The 12,892-nt window shown below is 55.4% G+C and overlaps 7 protein-coding genes across 7 annotated transcripts in view; 3 read left to right on the top strand and 4 right to left on the bottom strand.

Annotated features, from left to right (window-relative positions):
• The first annotated feature begins 24 nt into the window (after nt 1-24).
• BU26DRAFT_518166 (cell division control 14, SIN component) lies at nt 25-1,790 on the top strand. Its single transcript, XM_033828744.1, has 2 exons — nt 25-746; nt 805-1,790. Exons 1-2 carry the CDS (start codon nt 425-427, stop codon nt 1,374-1,376), a joined length of 894 nt encoding a protein of 297 aa, XP_033686528.1. The 5' UTR covers nt 25-424; the 3' UTR covers nt 1,377-1,790.
• An 883-nt stretch (nt 1,791-2,673) lies between these two features.
• BU26DRAFT_285022 (uncharacterized protein) lies at nt 2,674-4,557 on the top strand. Its single transcript, XM_033821552.1, has 3 exons — nt 2,674-2,858; nt 2,929-3,392; nt 3,450-4,557. The coding sequence occupies exons 2-3, from the start codon at nt 3,006-3,008 to the stop codon at nt 4,422-4,424; spliced, it is 1,362 nt and encodes a 453-aa protein (XP_033686527.1). The 5' UTR covers nt 2,674-2,858; nt 2,929-3,005; the 3' UTR covers nt 4,425-4,557.
• A 1,168-nt stretch (nt 4,558-5,725) lies between these two features.
• Nucleotides 5,726-6,568, bottom strand: BU26DRAFT_563453 (uncharacterized protein; the record flags this gene model as incomplete). The annotated part of the gene is made up of 1 exon (XM_033833169.1): nt 5,726-6,568. One exon carries the CDS (start codon nt 6,566-6,568, stop codon nt 5,726-5,728), a length of 843 nt encoding a protein of 280 aa, XP_033686526.1.
• Nucleotides 6,569-6,862: 294 nt separating this feature from the next.
• Nucleotides 6,863-7,350, bottom strand: BU26DRAFT_285562 (uncharacterized protein). The gene is made up of 2 exons (XM_033821557.1): nt 7,113-7,350; nt 6,863-7,062 (listed from the first exon to the last, which is right to left on the bottom strand). The coding sequence occupies exons 1-2, from the start codon at nt 7,268-7,270 to the stop codon at nt 6,957-6,959; spliced, it is 264 nt and encodes an 87-aa protein (XP_033686525.1). The 5' UTR covers nt 7,271-7,350; the 3' UTR covers nt 6,863-6,956.
• Nucleotides 7,351-8,638, bottom strand: BU26DRAFT_284911 (uncharacterized protein). The gene is made up of 2 exons (XM_033821551.1): nt 8,247-8,638; nt 7,351-7,786 (listed from the first exon to the last, which is right to left on the bottom strand). Exons 1-2 carry the CDS (start codon nt 8,423-8,425, stop codon nt 7,432-7,434), a joined length of 534 nt encoding a protein of 177 aa, XP_033686524.1. The 5' UTR covers nt 8,426-8,638; the 3' UTR covers nt 7,351-7,431.
• A 918-nt stretch (nt 8,639-9,556) lies between these two features.
• Nucleotides 9,557-11,819, top strand: BU26DRAFT_518161 (uncharacterized protein). Its single transcript, XM_033828743.1, has one exon. It carries the CDS (start codon nt 10,033-10,035, stop codon nt 11,371-11,373), a length of 1,341 nt encoding a protein of 446 aa, XP_033686523.1. The 5' UTR covers nt 9,557-10,032; the 3' UTR covers nt 11,374-11,819.
• A 527-nt stretch (nt 11,820-12,346) lies between these two features.
• Nucleotides 12,347-12,892, bottom strand: part of BU26DRAFT_285046 (uncharacterized protein) — a 1,009-nt gene continuing 463 nt past the window's right edge. Inside the window, exon 1 of the mRNA XM_033821553.1 lies at nt 12,347-12,892. This exon is cut by the window's right edge and continues 463 nt beyond it. Coding sequence (XP_033686522.1) covers nt 12,541-12,892 — 352 coding nt within the window. The 3' untranslated portion in view covers nt 12,347-12,540.

Raw genomic sequence — 12,892 nt, 5'->3', positions numbered from 1 at the left:
CCATTATTCCAAGCAGAAGGAGAGGTATAGCAAGAGACGAGCAAAAGTGCACTTCAGATGAAAGGCATTGATGAGATGAGGTCAAAGCAAGACCCAAGCGCTCTTGCCGCCAAGGCGATCGGGCCCGCTAGCGCCTTTTCTCCGCGGGTCGTCACTCATGGCAACGGCGCTTGTTTATCGGCATGCCAACCCACCTCGATCGCCCGTTCCAGAAGACCCAACGCCCAATGCAGGCCCACAAAGCAGTTCAAAATTGTCCTTCTCCGCAATTGCCCATTCCTAGCTGCATGCGCTTCCTCCTTCCCTTGCCTCTGCCTGCATCTCTAAGCGCTGTGCCGGAACAAGCTATCCGCATCCTGTCTTGACCGCATCAGTTACCCAACCACTCTCTCTCTCCTGCGAATCCGTCTCAGCTGGTCTCGAGATGGAGGCGCTGCTGTCTCTCGCCTTCGACAACATTGCGTCGAAGGATACGCAGAAGATTCGCAAGGGGCTGCGCCAGATTGAGGGCATGCTTGCACAGATATGTCTTTCGAGTGGAAAGTCGAAACCCTCCACGCCCGGCCACCGACGAAATGCATCTGCGATAAATTTGGGAGAACAACAACAGGCTTCGCCGAAGAAGCTCGGTCAACTGGCAGAGGATCCAGCGTTCCGGGAGTTCTTCCGGTTGCAAGAGGGCTTCGAGTGGAATGTGTCGACGCGGGTAGCAGACTGCCTTGAGCGTCTGCTCGGCATGACAAGTAGTAAGGGTTCTCCTCTCCACTCACGCATTCGGAGGATAGCTAAAAAGTACATGAACAGACGGCCAGAACGATCTCCTAATCCTCTCCTCCCTCTCGAACCTACAGGGCCTCCTCCTCCTGCATCCTCCATCACGCACGATCTTCGGTCGCGAAGTCTACATGAACTTGCTGCTCGACCTGCTCGATCCCTACAACTGCCCGGCCATACAATCCGCGTCCCTGCTCGTTCTTGTCACAGCGCTGCTCGCAACGCCACAGAACACACGGACATTCGAGCACATGGACGGCCTTCTCACCGTAACGAGCCTCTTCAAGGACGACGAAACGACACAAAGCGTAAAGGTCAAGCTGCTAGAATTCTTGTACTTCTACTTGATGCCTGAGGCACCGGTACCTTCCGCCAGCGCACCGAATACCGCCGTGGGTCTACAACGGAGTCCAAGCAAACTAGCTGGCGCGTTCGAGAGGCGGAGTAGCACCGTCAGCGGAGACGATGGCGGGGGAGCGGCAAGAAAGAACATACGGACCCAAGAAGAGAAGCAGCATATGTTGGGGAGATATCTGAACAATGTGGACGCATTAGTACAGGATTTGCAAGAGAGCGCCCCGTTTCCAAACGTGGCATGCTGATGGAAGCAGCTGGGGAGGACAACCGACGACAACCACACCTACACCCTCACTAGAGAGCCGCGATGGCCCAAACCATTTCCTTCTGCTTGTTTATCTTCTTTCTACATTTCTTCCTGTCCATATCCACCGATCCCGTCTACCCATACTCTTCTTTCCTTCGTCTCTACCAGCATGGCGTTCGAGGACCTGGAAAACTGGTAATTGGGCAATCTGTCGACATCATAGCTGGCGCTGTTTCCTTTGGATGCATCTTGGTTGATGGCCGGTTTCCAGGGCATTAATGCATAGCGTGGGCGGTTGTGCGCTGTAATATCAGTTTCCTTTGGGAGTCTCTGTTTGATAGACTGGGGATACCACTGCTCCCTCGTCAGGGCATCTCTCGTACAAGTCATCTCTTTCAATACATTGTTAGGCCTCGAGGCTGACAACGCATCCAGCGCGCATGGGATTGCTTGTGAGCGCCAGCGACGTGGTGACGGACCAAGGTGCCTGGCTGTCCAGTAACTTGGAAAGTTGACGTCGTGCGATTCGCTACCCGAACATGCTGACAGATATGGGGAGTTTTAGCCCGCTGTCAGCGTTTGCTTTGCGAGCAGCCGCAGGCGTGATGCAGATGCAGCTTGGTCAGCCCACTACAAAATCACCCGCACTGTACGGGAGCCGAGGCCCCTGGCCAGGCTTTCCTGACGTGCAGCATCATTCGACTGCACAGAACATGCTGTCGCAAGACGATTCGCGAGATACTCAGCATGGCAAGCAGATGCGCGCGCCGCGACGGACGAAAAGCATCACCACTGCGCGGATACGGCAAATACGCCCATAGTCGCGGAGGGTCGAAAAGCCGAGCCCGACAGGCAAATCATCGTTTCCGGCCAAATCGGCCGCTAAACTCGGAAGGGAGTCGCGCGAGCACCAACGCTCTGGTCGCGTGTCCTGTGCCCACCACTCAACCTTTGACAACCTTGACAACCCTGACAGATCCCCTCAGGCGTGACCGCACGCCGAAGCCTCATGCAGCCGCAGGCGCCAGCTAGAATCGCAAAGCGAGCGCATGCGAGCCGGAAGACGCCTGGAGGCCGCAATGGTGAGTGCGAGAGAGGCCTTTTGCTGCGCCTGCAGCTGCGCCGTTCGGTGAGTTGTGGTCACGATTCCGAATGGACTCATGACACATTTGAGCAATTGGCCACGCAGTCAAGCGGCGGATAACCGGCCAATCTGCAGCAGCGACGGTGCAAGAGCGCTGGAGCCTCGTCCGAGGAGCAAGCCACTCCGCCTTCCGACCTTTCCGGCGCTGACTTCATCTCGCCTTTTCCGACTGTGGGCTCCGTAGTCACCTTTTCTACCTCTTGTCACGCTTACATCTTTCCTCCTTCTCTGTTCCCCTCCTCTTCTCTCCTCTATCCTGTCGCCACACATTCTCAGAGTTCGAGGGGATTGGCTCTTCCAGGGAGACAGCAGATATTGCCTATCGCGCAGACCAGGGTTGGAGCTACCCTTGTCTACCCCACTGGATCTACAGCTCAGGACACTAACAAAGCGCCGGGAGCTTAAGATCCTTCTTTACCGCCTCGCGCTCTCCTGTCTCTTGATATTCTCCTTCTCTTCCTACCTTTCGCCGTCCAAATAGCTATGGGCGTTGGAGCCTTCATCGAGCCACTCGTCGTGGTGACACTGCTCTTTGGTGGCACATGGGTCAACCGGAACACCAGGTATCGCGTATTTGACCGCCGCCGATCCCGAGTACAGTCGCCACGCTCGTCCTCCCCAGATTCCATTGAATCCGGTCGCTCCAGCCCACGGTCTAGCGCATCTCTGCTCGACGACCATCGCGCCGGATCGCCCTCCCTCCTCGCGCCACAAGAACCGAGCTGGCGGAAACGAGAGATACGGATACTGGGATACAGGAAGGAGGTCGTGTCGCCGAACACGCGGAGATTCGAGGACTACTTCTTGAGCAGGCTGCTGAAGAAGTTCCCGTTCCTGGTTGAGGCTTGGTACTGGGCGCTGATATACTGGGTAAGTCCCGTCCTGTTGGCGTGAATGTCTCGAGAGTTTATACTGACACTGCTGAAGGTATACCAACTCGGTCGAGCTTTTACAGCTCTTACTCTGGTTGAGGAAACCGTGGACGTCGCGCGGCAACATGCTCTTCAACTCATCCATCTTGAGCAGCGCCTGCATATTTTCCTTGAGCTCGATGTCCAGCACTGGTTCTTGAAGCATCCGTTCCTCATGCACTGGACGAACCGGATATACTCCTTCATCCACATCCCGGGTACTATTCTCTTCCTCGTCTGGCTGTACTACTACACCACGACCCGCAACCGACTGGATCTCCCCTTTGCGAACAAGCCCGTCGAAGAAGCAGACGGCTCGCCCGCAGGACCGCGCCTTTATGCTGCGCGCCGGAGGACGATGGCTGTCTGCAACCTACTCGCGTTCATCGTATTCACACTGTGGCCGTGCATGCCGCCGCGTCTGCTCTCAGATCCGGATGTCCCGGGGGACATTGGCAAAGAAGCTCGAAGCTATGGGTTCGTGGACACCGTCCATGGCGCGGAAGGAGAAAGCAGCGTATGGACGCAAAACAAATTCTGCAACCAATACGCCGCGATGCCGTCCTTACATTTCGGTTACTCGCTCCTCATCGGCCTCACGGTCATGACCATTCCTCTCGCGTCGCAGCACCGCCGATCTAGGACTCTTTCCATCCCGGTCACCCGGCGCCGCAGCCTCCGCCTTCGACTACTGTCCCCGCGGCGCCTCGTGTGCCTGCTCATCGGCCTGGCGTATCCGACTATCATCCTTATCGCGATTGTTGCGACAGCGAATCATTTCATACTAGACGCCGTTGCGGGCGCGATGGTCTGCGGTCTTGCATGGACGGGTAACCGTGTGTTATTGAACCTCCTGCCGCTAGAGGATTACTTCCTTTGGTGTGTAAAGATCCACAAGCCAGAGCGGAGGGTCGCGTTCTCGGACAGCGACGACGAGGACGCGGGATGGGGCCAGGACAGGGTCGTGGTGAAGGCTGCCGTGAACCATTAATGGAGCGGCGGCATCTACACCGTCAGGTGACTAGACGTCCCTTCCATCCGGCCGCGATAGAGAAAGAGTCGATGACGTTTAGGTAATGGCAGCGGTGTTCTAGAAGACCCCATCGACTACCTGCAGACGGCGTGGGACATGGTGTTTTGGAGGACCGGGGTTTTGCATTCTGCATAGCGTCCTGTTGCAACGACGGAGACGCCCCTAATGATTTCTTCGTTTCTACGGTGAGAGATACCCTTTGAGTTGTTTTCGTCCTACGGGATTCACTCGCTGTCTGTGGTGTAGTGTAGTGTAGTTAGCATGAGCGACAGCGTAATTGGTGGCCCAGTATATGAGTGCGGCCCTAGTAATACAACCTCTCTACACATTTTTTTCTTCCCGCTGGCGCTTACTATCCAAGGGTGGGGAGTGGGAAACAGGATGAGGAGTTGGTTTTGAATGAATGGATAGCATGAAATGAGCGAGTAGCATGTATGCATGCGAGGTAAACGACCGTGAGAATGCGATCGTTGCGCTGAGAGAAGACAAGACGTCGATATAAAGCTGCGCTGCGCTGCGCTGACGGTTGGTAGTGCGTCCACTCTCCTCGCTAATCAGCCCAGCCTGAGCCTCTATGGCGCCGGATGTGTACGCCGAGCCGCGCGTGCGCAGTGCAGTGCGCGTCACTTTAGCTGTTCGAATGCGCGAATAATACTATGGGAGGTGTGTAGGGAGGTGCTTGCGAAGGGGCGGTTTTCGCGGGGTGGTGCGAACGTCGGGTTGGGGTGCGTATGGAGTGTGCCAAGAGGAGGAAAGGTTGCGAGGCATGGTTGACGCTTTGTTTCTATCGGAGCGTAGACCGGGACGTTATGTACAGTACAGAATTTGCGTGTGTGGGCTTAGATGTAAGGTGCGGGGTGCATTGCGGACGCGAAAGCCCTCTGCGAAGGATAGGCGATGGAGATGACGATGATTCTCGAGGGAATAAGATTGCATGAGAGACGGTGGATGGAACACTGACTGGTGTCTATCTGCACGGAAGGAAGGAAGGAATGAATTATAATGAAGTTCGTTTTGGAGATTAGGAAAAGGAAGAAAAGGCACGAAAGCCAGCAGCGCAAGGAAGCTCAGTGACACATAAAGCGTACTCACGCAAACATGAACAAAATGCTGCAAGGTCTTCAAATACGAATCCCCGATATGTACGTACGTCAAAACGATCCAGCGTTTTAGTCGTCCTTGCATTTACCGTCTGCAATACATCTAGCACCCAACATGTCCCCCTAACAGATAGCACATACAGTACAACAGCGCCACAGTCAGCCCTTCTCCAGCCACTCCCCCAACCACGGCCCCAAACACGCAAAACTATACTCATCCAGCTCCGTCCTCGCCCGATCCCCCCACTCAAACCCCTCAGGCCACCACTCCCTCGTCGCAGCCTTAAGCTCTACATGCTCGCCAATCCTCACGGCGGCATCCAAATCGCCCACAACAACCTCCTCAATAACCGCCTGCGCATTCCCAGCATCAGCCCCAAGCGTCAGAAAGATATTCTCGGGCCGGAGATCGCAGTGCACAAATCCCAGGCTGTGGATGTGCCGCATGCCCGCGTAGACGGCGGCGAGGATGTGGCTAATCTGACTGCGGTGGCGGAGCAGCCCGCACGAGACATAGTGGAAGAGATCGCAGGTGTAGCGCTTGTAGACGATGTCTGTGACTCGGCGGTTTCTGAGCCGCCGGTCGACGACGACGCCGAGGTACGCGCACACGTTTGCGTGCGGCTGTTTACCGAGCTCCTCCGCGATGCGGATTTCCTGCATCGTTAGCTGCGCGTATGCCTCAGGCTGCGTGAGGATGCGCTCCCCGCTTAGTATGTTTTGCCTTTTGGTGAAAATAGCGGACGGGTCTTGCGAGGGGGAGGGGAGGAATTCCGTCATCGTGAGGGGGTTGTAGGGCGGGAAGAGGTCGGAGACTTCGAGGTGGGTGCGTGGGAGCCGCGCTATGCCGAGGGGCTGTGTGCGCTGGACGACGTGGATTGGACGGGAGGACTGGCCCCAGTAGATTTGGGCGTCGGAGTCGAGGATGAGGTAGCGTGTTGTGCCGTGGGAGTGGGATTGGAGGACGAAGAAGGCGTATGTTTTGGCGTCGGTGAGGACCATGGTGGGTAAGGCCCTAGAGTCCAGTGCCTGGTTGCAGACAATAGGAGGAGAGTTGTTTGGGTCGAGATCTGAGGCTAGAATGGAAAGGGGTGGGAAAGGGGGGTTGCGACAATATAGAGGGATCTGTTCGCACAATGTTGACGGTCGTGCGTTGTAGCCAAAGGTGTGCGGACGGCGCGAACAATGTCCGAAATAGTGCATGCGTTGACACAATGCGGGGGTGGAAGAATGGTAATTGGGGTAGAGAGAAGGATGATAAAGTGCATTGAGACGGGAAGGTAGTAACGACAAGGTATTGAAGCATTGGTAAATTCAAACGTGCGAGAGACGGAGAGAGAAAGAGCGCGGTATCCAACCAAATGCCCTGAAGCATCTCTGAGACATCGACTCACCTATCCCTCACAATCGAACTATGAGCATACTCTACCGGCGTCGAGTGAATACGCCCCATCTGCCTGTCTTCGGCCTCTCTCCTATTCAAAATATGCTCCATCCTAGAGTGCCTCAGTACTGACCTTCACAATCGTACGTCACCACGTCTCACTCTTCCAACCAGCACCAAAATTCCGCTAGTACCAGCTCCGCCACGGACAAGGCAGCACACGCTGCCTGCTGCTGCACGGCGACACGGGATCGGCGGAGTTGGACGCGAATCACGAGGCTACCAAGCCACCACGCTGTCTTCATCAAGAAGCAGAACATCCTGTCAGACCATTAACGCATCCATGAACAGTCCGACGCGATCCCAGAGGCTGGCGCAGAAGGAAATGGAAATCGGCGAATTCTGTGCAAACGCTCGCATCCGAACATACGAAGGACCTAGGCTGCGCTACGACTCCCTGTTGGATTATGGGCTTGGAGCTTCAACGAGTATCGCGCACGACCGATACGATATAGATCTCGACAACTGCATAGCCAAGGGGTGCTTCAAACGCGACCAAATCGGAATCACTCCCAAAGGCGTACAGGCTGGTAGATAGTATCTCCCGTGGCAATGGTAGTGTGCATTGTGTCCTGCCTCCGCAGAACATCTTCCTTCGTTCTGAATGCCCTTTCCACCCCGTTTTGAAAAGAAGCTGCCATTGGAGATTCGGGCGCGACAGTGGGGGTCGGCAGAAAGGTTGAACTGAAGCATGCCGATAGGTGGTGGTATGGCCCGACGGTATTGACTTTGGCGACACAGTAGAGATTGGTGTTGGTGAGCATAGCGTCAGTTGTCTAGAAGCTTGGCTTAGCGTGGAGTAGACGGGAGAACGAAGATTCTGTGATTGGAAAGGAATCATGTTTATGTATTGGACGATAGAAACGGCGAGGAAACGACATCTAGGTAGAGAAGGGACGATAGATATAAGGGTAGACTCTCATGCACTATATGGAAAACTCGGCCCGACGTGGTGCATCGTAGATCCGAGTGGGCACCTTCACTCTGATATTTTCAGAGTGAAAAGGACAATTGAGCAGTCAAAGTGCCGGGCTTGTTTTCTCCCTGGAGTGGTGGGTATTCGAGTGAGACAAAGGTGTTCAGCGGCTAGCGACCGTGGGAAGGCAATCCTGCGTAGCTAGTAACTCGATGCCGTACACTGGATATGCTTGCATCCGCGAATTGAATAAGGAGTAGACATAGGTCTTCTTCAGCTGAGTACTGATGGCGTCCTTGGTGATGCGAAGTGAGGCTCACTGTAGTATTACTCCACGGGATCCACAAAGCGTGTCGTGAGGGATACAATGGCCGCTTCGAGGAGCGGAGAGATGGATGTCGGCTGTCGTTCCGAGCACCTTCATGGTGAAATAGCGCAGGATCGGTGTAATTCCGGTTATGCAAAGAGTTCCGAGTCCGCCTTCTGACTCCGAGTGCATGGGAGGTCAAGGTTGGATGTTCGGAGTTGGAAGGATGAGAAAAGCCAACACAAAGCAGCCCCACAGCGGAATGGCATTCCAAGGTTGATATATGTGAAACCGCTGACTGATATGCAGGCTCTGCAGTTTTATTCCCGGATTTGGAACGGGTGGCCAGGACTTGTGTGATCGACTAGTGCACCGAGGCTTCGTGAACCAGATTTACCGTGTACCAAGACACAAGCGAGTACCGGCGTCGTGAAATTCTGTCATAACATCAAACGTCGCGATGTCGCAACATCAGCATCTCTGATCTGATGCCGGATCCATTCGCCCTTTCGGGCGCCTCCGACGGACTCGATGGCGGTGTCGGGCTTAAATCGGAGGGCCAATGGCTGCGCTCGAGTAATAGTTATTGAAGGATGCAGGAGCGAAGAGTCTGGAGCCTCAACATGTGGGTTCTCGGACGCGAGTACAGCAAGGTGCTCCGGCCGGAATGCCGACCGGCAAACCGACGGGGAGCAGCCGCGGCGGAGATGAGTCAGGCCATGGCCGTGGCCACGAGCGCCAGCCTGTTGTCCTGCTTGGTCGACGTAGTCTACTTGCGAAAATTTTCGAGGCATTACCTAAGGGCTGCGGCTTGGCATACAAATGGAAATGTAGTCGACGGCATCGTACGCTGCGGCAGGAGTCGCACGGCGAGCAAGGGATGAAAGCAGGCAATCTAGGGCGACGGAGAGACGTCAGGAGGACACGACAGGGGCCGACGGGCGCCCTGAAGTAGGCGGTAAACAGCGCAAGAAGGGAGCTCTCCGTGGAGATGCTCAAATGCTCGACCCCAGCTTCGCCGTTTTCAGCGACCACAGCGCCATATTGCGGGGAACAACAACTCGATCCTCGTGCCCTTGCGCGCGCCAATGACGAGGCCATTCGCCGAGCGGGTGCTGTGAGCCGCCGCCAGTAGATGAGCACCGCGCAGAGAGTGCGATCCGGGATGAGGTGTGCATGATGTCTGGATGAACAGGCGAACAGCAGCTGGAACACGGCGAGCAAGCCACGTCGCCGCCCCGCCGTCAGAGGTGAGAGATTGCAGCCTCACAACGCGCGACAAAGGCGAGCGCTGCTTGAGCTGGAAGGTGAGCGCTGATTGAGCTGAAAGGTGAGCAGGTTGAGGCCGTTGGCTGGTGAACGGCGTGCGTCGCTTCCCGGCAGGCGATCACGAGAGCGGCAGGCCGTGCGCGCCTGCCTCCTGACCCAAAAATTGCAGCCACTAGTAGGGTGCCCCTTCCGCGCCGGGCATAGCGCCAGCCTGCATTTTGTTGCGCCATGGCATCACTCAAATGCGTCAAAGGGCACCACTCATGAGTTTCTCTCATGTAAAGACTCGCCCTACGTCGCTTTAAAGACCTGTCACGCCCTGGAGAGCCTGGAATGACCGCCTTCAATTCTGTGCGCAGAGTTATGTTTTGCCCGCAGCGCCTCAGCCATCAATTGAACACTCACAAAATCAACTCGTAGCTCAGACTCTCGCATATCGCCCGCCGCCACATCATTGGACCAGACCAACTGTTCGCCGCCGCCCAGAACCACACGCATCATCCCGCGTTCCCCAGATTTTCATATCAGCCATGCCTGGCCGACTGCTTTCTCTCGTCAGGCCCGCGCCTGCGTCATCGGCAAACCACGACACGCTAAAAGCCAACGACATACCGCAACCCCTCTTCCCGCCAGTGTACTCCGTCGAGCGCCCGACAAATACAAAGGCAAAGTCGCAAGAGTCGCTAGTCATGGAGGCGTTTAAGCGCCACAGCATCGGCGGCCGCCACCATTCAGACAAGAAGAGTCCCAAGGTCGAGCCGCAGGGATGCGCCACCATGAACATGGAGGTCGAGTCGCCGCCGCTCGTCTTCTACAACAGCCCGCAGACGTCGACAGGCGCGCTCTTTTCCGGGCAGCTGAAGATCGATGTGCATGAGCCATTCGTGACGCTGGAGAAATTCGAGATGCGCCTCCTTGCCATCGTGTCAACAAAGAAACCCGTGTCACCCCACTGCGCCGACTGCACCACCCAGACGACCGAGATCCACAAATGGGAGTTTCTGAAAGCGCCCGTGTCGCTACGCCATGGCGACCACTCGTTCCCGTTCAGCCATCTTCTTCCTGGGCATCTACCTGCGACGACTCACGGGGCTCTGGCCAGCCTCGACTACTACCTCGACGCAGTAGCCACCACATCGAACAATGGAAACATCACCTACAAGCGCAACCTTGACATCAAGCGCGCCATCTTCCCCGGCAACGAGAAGCACTCGATCCGCATCTTCCCTCCGACGAACCTCACCGCTTCAGTGAAGCTTCCCCCGGTCATCCATCCCATTGGCGACTTCCCCATTGAGATGCGCCTCTCCGGAATTACACAAACCAAGAACGACTCGCAAACACGATGGCGCCTGCGTAAGCTCAACTGGCGCATCGAAGAGACGCAAAAGTTCGTCTCGCCTGCCTGCCCCAAGCACGCCAACAAAGTCGGTGGGGAAGGCAAAGGTGTCCTACACGAGGATATCCGCGTAATCGCCAGCGAGGAAGTCAAGCATGGCTGGAAGACCGACTTCACCGAGGGCAATATCGACGCCGAGTTCCGCGCCGCCTGCAACATGGCACTAAAGCCTCTCTGCGACATGGAGAGCCCCAACGGCATGAGCGTCAAGCACAATCTCATCATCGAGATGGTGGTCGCTGAGGAATGGGCACCGCTCAAGAAGCTCAGCCAAGCTACTCCAACTGGCGCTGCACGCGTTCTCCGCACCCAATTCCACCTCTGCCTTACCGAGCGCTCGGGCATGGGAATTTCTTGGGACGAGGAGCAGCCGCCCATGTACGAAGATGTCCCTGCCAGCCCGCCGACGTATGTCGACGACTTCGACGTTGCTCATCTCGATGATGACGACTCCGGCCATCTCCACCTCTAATTCCAAAATCTCTTTATTCGCAGCGTCGAGCGAGCCGGCTCTTCTCTATTCCCGATTTTTCTCCGCATCACGGCCGATCGACGCGCCTTACGATATCATATCCCCTTGCGTTGAAATGGTTCTCGACTTACGGTTGACTGAGGAGGATATACCCCTTCCTGTATAGTGGTTGTTCTATTTGTCTATATGCATCTTCGCTCTTACTTCTCCTTTCTCTGATTATATGCATGTACATACAATACCATCAGCGCGGCGTTCCACGGCATCACATGGGCTGGACATCTTAAGAGTCGAGCCCAGGAGCGCTCCTCGATCTTCTCCAGCATGGAAGGCGTTTTGAACAAATAATGGGCGGAAAAGTGCTTGCTTGGCTTACCTACATATAGTACCTAATCATTACTCGAGAAGAATGACAGAAAGTCCGCTCGCTTCTCGAAATCGCTCTCGCGATCCCGTTGGCGTGAAACGTGATGGAGGTGTGTGTGGTTATTGGTGAGGTGAGCGGAGTCGCACTGAGTCAGGCCACCTACGACAGGGTAAAGCGCAAACACGATGTCATGTGATGTGTGCGAATCTATGATCCGCCCCTGCCAGACAAGGGTAACGGATCTAGGACGATGCCAACGGTCGTCGGTCAACTCCACACCGCACAGCACAATTTTAACATTTTTCTATCAGATCAGAAGGAGCCTCTCAGTAATGTAGCACTACTACGCGTAAGGCTCCACTTTCTTCCCCACATTACACCTCAACATCTCGGCGTACCCCGACATGCCTGACATACCATCAACATCAACGATGCCCACACCGCACAAGTATCAACCTACCTACACACTTCAATACTGCGCAAGCACCCGTTCCGTGCCGTTCTAGAACCTGCATCCGTCCGGCGCTCTCCTCCGCTGCTCCGCTACCGGCCAGCCTCTCGATCTAAGTTCCCGAGCATGGAACGAACTATGTGTCACTAGTCGGTACAGTACATGCGCCATACGGTATGGCCATGCCATGTCCGGTTCCCACGCGATGCAGGCGATGAACAGGTACCCGGCAGTAGCCGTAGTCGTAGTCTGCGCGCGCCATCCACAGTGTTGTAATGATTTCGGCTTTCGCAGGGATGATTTCAAGAGCAAAAGGATCCAATCCTTCTGCTCTTTCAGTTATGACGCCTTATATATCCGCTAACAGATGATTTCGCATCCACGGTGTGGGTTGGGTTGGTAGGCGGTGGGCGGGATGCACTTTCCATATCTGGGCATCGCGGGGAGGGATGGCATGACGGGTTTGTTGGTACTGGTACTGGATATGGGATTTTCTGAGATGGGGAAACGCGTTTGCGAGGGGAGGAGCGCTGCTTGGGTAAGCTGGGTCGAGGACAGCGGTGTGGCATATTTGAGAGCATAGGGCTGGTTGGACATGTGGGGATTGAGTAGATGGTAGGGCCTTGGAGTGAGGGGTAATAATAATAATAATAATAATAATAAGAAGAAGAAGAAGAAGAAGAAGAAGAAGAAGAAGAAGA

The sequence above is a fragment of the Trematosphaeria pertusa genome (genome assembly GCF_010094035.1).
Source record: "Trematosphaeria pertusa strain CBS 122368 unplaced genomic scaffold BU26scaffold_5, whole genome shotgun sequence".
Classification (NCBI taxonomy): domain Eukaryota; kingdom Fungi; phylum Ascomycota; class Dothideomycetes; order Pleosporales; family Trematosphaeriaceae; genus Trematosphaeria; species Trematosphaeria pertusa.
This window is presented reverse-complemented; position numbering and strand designations above follow the sequence as displayed.